This window comes from Sinocyclocheilus grahami, unplaced genomic scaffold (assembly GCF_001515645.1).
Source record: "Sinocyclocheilus grahami isolate Dianchi unplaced genomic scaffold, SAMN03320097.WGS_v1.1 scaffold216.1, whole genome shotgun sequence".
Lineage (NCBI taxonomy): Eukaryota > Metazoa > Chordata > Actinopteri > Cypriniformes > Cyprinidae > Sinocyclocheilus > Sinocyclocheilus grahami.
The window spans coordinates 1,705,589-1,712,550 of NW_015505395.1; the positions used below are offsets into that span (position 1 = coordinate 1,705,589).

The 6,962-nt window shown below is 38.5% G+C and overlaps 1 protein-coding gene across 3 annotated transcripts in view; it reads right to left on the bottom strand.

Annotated features, from left to right (window-relative positions):
• Window positions 1-6,962, bottom strand: part of arhgap45a (Rho GTPase activating protein 45a) — a 28,418-nt gene that overhangs the window by 2,316 nt on the left and 19,140 nt on the right. For all 3 annotated transcript variants that reach the window (XM_016286959.1, XM_016286958.1, XM_016286957.1), the window contains exons 13-20: window positions 6,529-6,719; window positions 6,172-6,296; window positions 5,862-5,963; window positions 5,682-5,780; window positions 3,824-3,987; window positions 3,356-3,544; window positions 1,081-1,218; window positions 775-1,004 (exon numbers count right to left, since the gene is read on the bottom strand). In XM_016286959.1, the coding sequence (XP_016142445.1) occupies window positions 775-1,004; window positions 1,081-1,218; window positions 3,356-3,544; window positions 3,824-3,987; window positions 5,682-5,780; window positions 5,862-5,963; window positions 6,172-6,296; window positions 6,529-6,719 (1,238 nt within the window). The remainder of the gene's footprint in view (window positions 1-774; window positions 1,005-1,080; window positions 1,219-3,355; window positions 3,545-3,823; window positions 3,988-5,681; window positions 5,781-5,861; window positions 5,964-6,171; window positions 6,297-6,528; window positions 6,720-6,962) is intronic.

The following is a 6,962-nucleotide window of genomic DNA, read 5'->3' on the forward strand; positions in this document are numbered from 1 at the left end:
GTAATATTGACAGAGATATTTAGACATTTGTGACAGAAAAATTCTATGGAGTTTTGATGGCACCTGGTGGCTATTTGTGGTATAATGCCCTAAATAAAATCTCTCAGGAACCTCAATTTTTTTAATATCAACTTCAAATTTGGAACATAACTTATTTAGACATAAGGCTTTAATTTTAAAGCAATTTTGGATTAAAAAATATTTAGAAAAATATTTATTTTATATAAAATAAAATAAAAATGGCAGTGCATTTTCGTTACAGTAAATGTAAACTTCTTTAACTTTTTGATACTTTAATATTTTGAAATGCAGATTGCCTTCTTAAAAAAGAGTGTAACAATTTGTAACAATTTAAGTCTGAATAGTGCACTTTCACATCTATATTCAAAAATGTGGGGTGGCACTTAAAGAGTTAAGGTACGACGCTGCAGAATCTCACCTGCGCAGGTGCCGAATGATGTACTTGAGCGTGGCGATGTTAGCAGGCGGCAAACGCTCAAGGTCTGAGTCTCAAGATTCCATATTTGGTGGTTATTTTGTGATAGAAGTAATATTGACAGAGATATTTAGACATTTGTGACAGAAAAATTCTATGGAGTTTTGATGGCACCTGGTGGCTATTTGTGGTATAACACCCTAAATAAAATCTCTCAGGAACCTCAACTTCAAATTTGGAACATAACTTATTTAGACTTAATGCTTTAATTTTATAGCAATTTTGGATTAAAAAATATAACACTTAAAGAGTTAAGGTACGACGCTGCAGAATCTCACCTGCGCAGGTGCCGAATGATGTACTTGAGCGTGGCGATGTTAGCAGGCGGCAAACGCTTGAGCAGCTCTCGGAGTTTCTCCACTAAGACCAGCACTTCAGGTTCGGTTTCTGACCCACGATCCACCAGCTCTGGGCTCTTCACGCCCTCGCCGGCCTCCGAGTTCAGGCTTTCCTTGGCCAGTCCCATCAGATCGTTATACATACGGAAGGGCATGATGGGCTCTGGGAGCTGAGGAGGAGACGGAGACGATGATTGTGATGCTGCTCACCGTTACAGGAACATTTCCCTGTGTCAGGTGACTCACCTGTCTGAGGTAGAGCTTCAGCACGTTGCTGATGTCGTATGGAGACGCCTGAGAAAGCTCCACCAGCTCTTTACCGTTCTCAAACGCCTGGCACAACTTCTCCACACGCGTCTTCACTCCATTCACACGATAGATTCCCTGGAGACATGCAAAGAAAAGCATCAACCCTATAAAGTATACTCTATCATATGTGACCCTGGAGCACAAAAGCAATCTTAAGTTGCTGGGGTATATTTGTAGCAATAGCCAACAATACATTGCATGGGTCAAAACTATAGATTTTTCTTTTATGCCAAAAATCATTAGGATATTAAGTAAAGATCATGTTCCATGAAGATATTTAGTAAATTCCCTAAAACTAAATTTTTGATTAGTGATATGCATTGCTAAGAACTTCATTTGGACAACTTTAAAGATGATTTTCTCAATATTTAGATTTTTTTTTTGCACCCTCAGATTCCAGATTTTCAAATAGTTGTATCTCAGCCAAATATTGTCCTATCCTAACAAACCCTACATCAGTGGAAAGCCTATTTATTCAGCTTTCAGATGTTGTATAAATCTCAATTTCGAAAAATGTACCCTTATGACTGGCTTTGTGGTCCAGGGTCACATATGTGATGCACAAAGGCCTTTAAATGATGAAACATTGCTGTTAAACCTGTCGTAAACAATATACTCCATGCCTTCTTTTTTTTGTTATCAAGTAAAAAGCTGTTTAGTCTAATTGTACAAATGTCCACCTGCTCCACGTGTCTTTTTGATGTCAAATCTTTACTGAAGTAGATGTAAGAATAACTTTGGTAATATTTCCAGATGAACACTTACTGGACTGAAGCAGCTCAGCTTTACTTGATGATCCATAAAATTATTTTTAGAAAAATCAGAGTCAGGATCTTTTGAGGAGCGTTTATTTGTTCATCTCTCGATCATCATTGGATTGCATTCCATTATATGTTTGGATCATTTCAATCTCATCTTACTAAGATGTATTATTGGAGATATGTTTCCAGATGAACACTTACTGGACTGAAGCAGCTCAGCTTTACTTGATGATCCATAAAATAATTTTTAGAAAAATCAGAGTCAGGATCTTTTGAGGAGCGTTTATTTGTTCATCTCTCAATCATCATTGGATTGATTGCATTATATGTTTGGATCATTTCAATCTCATCTTACTAAGACGTATTATTGGAGATATAGACTGATATGTATAGCATTTTATGTCAGTATCTGCTGTACAAACCAGTTTTTCCTCCATATTCTCACTATATCACATTATATGAGCCATAAAAGCATGATGCATTGAATATAATACAAAACACTTTTTATATTTTATCTAAAGATTCTATCTAAACTAAATATTTGATCTAAACTGTTCAATTTAAAAAATATATATATTTCTTATTTATTATCTTATTTCTTTATATCTATATTCTTTATTTCAGGCCTTACATGGTTAAAAACTCTGCATATAAAGTATAAAGATGTTTATTTTTGCTATTTTACTTCATTTTTTTTCTTCAAGTGGCAGCCTAGGCGAGAATTAGGAAGATGGCATCACGAATAGCAAAGGTAAACTGACCAATCAGAATGAATTCTCTCGATCATCATTGGATTGCATTCCATTATATGTTTGGATCATTTCAATCTCATCTTACTAAGATGTATTATTGGAGATATGGACTGATATTTATAGCATTTTATGTCAGTATCTGCTGTACTGTTATAAAGATCTCATTGATTTACATTACAAGCAGCAGAATTTCATGTGTTTGTTCATATAAATATCAGCATCTGCAGCAAATTGTATTTTTGCTCAGTTTGAGTCACTGAATAAAATTCAGCTGTTTTTCCTCCATATTCTCACTATATCACATTATATGAGCCATAAAAGCATGATGCATCGAATATAATACAAACAAAAATACTTTTTATATTTTATCTAAAGGTTCTATCTAAACTAAATATTTGATCTAAACTGTTCCATTTTGAAAAAATTATTGCATAAGTCAGACCTTACAGGGTTAAAAACTCTGCATAAATCTGCATATAAAGTATAAAGATGTTTATTTTTGCTATTTTACTTCAGTTTTTTCTTCAAGTGGCAGCCTAGGCGAGAATTAGGAAGATGGAATCACGAATAGCAAAGGTAAACTGACCAATCAGAATGAATATGCAAATGAAGAAATGAGCAAATGTATCAGAGGTAAACATTCAGGCAAAAATACAGGAACAGAACAACTTGATTATTTTCAAAGCTTTCCTCTCGCACCTTCATCTTGAGCGCTCTCCTCTCGGTCTCTGTGATGCACTTCTTGATGATGAAGGGAACGCCCTCCACGTCGCCCTGCAGGACCTGAGAGAAATCACGGCCGAAGAGCTGCAGACGGCCCTGGAGCTTCTTATGGCCGCACTGGATGGCCAGAGACTCCAGACACTTCTTATGACACGCCAGAAAACACTGACACACAAACACACGTTACACTATCTGATGAGAACGAACCTTTAACTGAATCAAGCTGAATAACACTGCTGTCCTCTAGAGCTGCTTCACAGCTGAAATGGAAGCTGTTTCATAATTGAATGCATTGTTATTTTCCTGTTTATTGTATAAAGCACTATATAAATAAATGTGAATTGACGTTGAACATCAGTGATCTGACCGTACTATCCAATCACGTGATCATACATCTACAGTTTTATCGGTTTCTGTTCTATAAATCAGCTGAAATGGTCTCACCTCCTCACATTCTGCGCCCTGGAAATAAACGTAGCTGTCACATTCCCTGCACTTTGATGGCGTGCGCAGTTTGCGCAGCCGATGGGTTTTGGCAGCTTTGGACAATCCCACGTTTCTGAAAGGTCCAGTGGGCGCCACGCTTTCTGGTTCAATCCCATTTATACCTAAAACACAACAAACACCCAGACATACTCAACATATATCACTACTATGTACTACACAGAACTACTAAATAGGATCTCTTTAAAGTCTTTTTTGTTTCTCCTAGACAGCAGAGAGATTAAACAGAGAGCTAATGGAAATTTGTCTTAAATTTCCCAAAAATGACCCTCAGGCCATCCAAGATTAGGATGAGTTTGTTTCTTCATCAGGTTTGGAGAAATGCAGCATTGCATCAGTGTCTCAGCAATGGATGCTCTGCAGTGAATGGGTGCCGTCAGAATGAGAGTCCAAACAGCTGATAAATACATCACAATAATCCACATGTAATCCACAGCACTCCAGTCCATCAGTTAATGTCTTGAGAAGACAAACGCTGCGTGTTTGCAAGAAACAAATCCATCAGAGTGCAATGCCAACCAACCTCACTACCAGGCCACCATTTCCCAGAATAAGTTTCTATGACTTTGAGAAGACAAAACGTTCAGAGGCTATGAAAACACTTTCATCTTTAGCAACAACTGCAGGGTGACTTGAGTTTCTGTCTGGCCTCCAGAGAGCTTCTCCTCTAAAGTTTTAATTAGTAAAGAACCTTAATCCTTCACAGTCTAGCTAAAGCTTTTCAAGCATCCAACTTCTACAATAAGACTGCTTATTAGTATGTACTGAAAGGTGGGGTAAGCGATTTTTCAAAAGCGCTTTAGAAAACTGATTTCGGGCCGACTAGCAAAACAAACTTGCAGCCAATCAGCAGTAAGGGGCATGTCTACTCATGATGTGGAGGAGAGAGCGTTCAGTGCACAGGACGGACATTAGCGAGCCAAGCGACAGAAAGATAGAGGTGGTGGATAAAAAACAAAAGAAGGCTTAAGGCGAGAAGTAGGACCCGTGTACATATCGGATCAGCTTTCCAGCGCTGGAGAGAACTCAAGGAGCGGAGGCCTGCGATCGGATGCCGAGGTTGTTGTTTCACAGAACTAATCGTTGCCTGGGTTGCGTACGTATGTGTGGGGCGGAGCTAACAAAATAGGGGTGAGACCCCTTTGGGGTAGGGGTGTGTTTGTTTTGGTGATTTCAAATGTCAACATTGGCTACCAGAAATCACTTACTCTGCCTTTAAGGCATAAATTCAGATCGTCACTTCGGGCCAAAATACGAATCCATAATCCAAAATAACGCTTCCTCCAGTGAAAAAGTCCACCTCCTGTTGTATCTCACATCAAAATCCAGCCACATATTTGTTTAGAGCTGTTTTGGACTGTTGTAAACAGTGCTTGATCTGTGCAGATTTCTCTCCTGATTCAGACCAGACCACTTTTTCACTGGAGGAAGAGTTATTATGGATTATGGACTCTGGTATTTTAGCTGGAAGTAACGATTTGAAGTTCAAAACATCTTGATGGAAACGCACAGCTTTTTACTTCTCAACACATTAACTGATGGATTACTTGTGGATTATTGTGATGTTTTTATCAGCTGTTTGGACTCTCATTCTGACGGCACCCATTCACTGCAGAGCATCCATTGGTGAGCAAGTGATGCAATGCTACATTTCTCCAAATCTGATGAAGAAACAAACTCATCCTAATCTTGGATGGCCTGAGGGTGAGACGATTTTCAGCAAATTTTCATTTTTGGGTGAACTATTCCTTTAAGTCTCCTGCTTCTCCGATGCGTCTCTCTGTAATCTGTCACTCACTTTGTTCAAACGGGGTCATGGCACCATCTCGCTCCTCTAAATCTTCATTGGATGACAAGGTGGCTGCAGAAACTGGCCTTGAAGGTTTTGAGATGTCACCTGAGATCACAATGTTATTGTTTATAACAAATGATTTTATTTTATTACTGTAAACCAGACTGATCTGTATTTGTGTCATACCTGTGCTAGAGGTCGGGGAGCCCAGTCCACTTCCCGGACCAACACTGTCAGTGTCACTCAGGGTGGACGGCCAGGACTTATGTGCTTGATGATGGTCTCTACCTGCAAAAACAAAACAGCACACAAGTCCACATGACCACCCTATTCATTTTAAAATAACAATACAAACCAAATCACATCAAATATTGTAACTGCAATGATAAACACAAAGATTTGCATGCAGCCAGAAGGGGCGCTCACACGGACAGCAATCTCTTCTAATGGATAAATTAAGTGCATGTCCTGTGTGTTCGCTGTCTGTAAAACTGACCTTGACCTCGTCTTTGTTTAACCACAGTCCCTTCCCCGAATCCCGCCTCCTCTGCAGTGGGTGAAGCTTCAGAGCTGTTCTGCCGCTGGTCATTACAGAGACTGTTGTTACGGGTCCGAACGTGCCTGATTAAAAAATAACAACTCAATTTCCTTCTGAATTCAAAACGCCATGTTACTTTAATATTTCATTCAATTCCTGAAGCATTTAAACTGAGATTAAGCAACTGGAAGTAATTTCAATTAAACATGCAATGCAGTGAGGTCATGTGACGATATTATTATATTGTGACTATGCTTTGCTCTTGACCACTGATCCTTAAAGCAAATGATGTGTTCTAACAGGATGTCGTCTTACTGGTGGCTGGACGCGGAGTACGGCTCAAACTGGTACTGTACAGACAGCTCAGTGCGGAGCTGCAGGTTTTTGACATGCGCGGCGTACTGCTGACACGGATCGTACAGCTTGCAGCTCTCACAGAGCGTCTGGAAATGCACGGGCAGCGCTGCAGTCTGCACATGCATCGTCTGATAGTACGAGATGGTGCACTGGATAGGATGCATTAAACACAATTAAACACAACTCAAATATTCTTTATGCAAAAAAATGTATATAAATAAAATATGAATATTTAGAAATTAAATAGAAAGCAATAGTAATTGTAATAATTTTTTATAATAATAAAAATATATATAAAATATATATATATATTTTATATATTTATATATATATATATATATATATATGCACACACACACACACACACACACACACACACACACAAACATCAA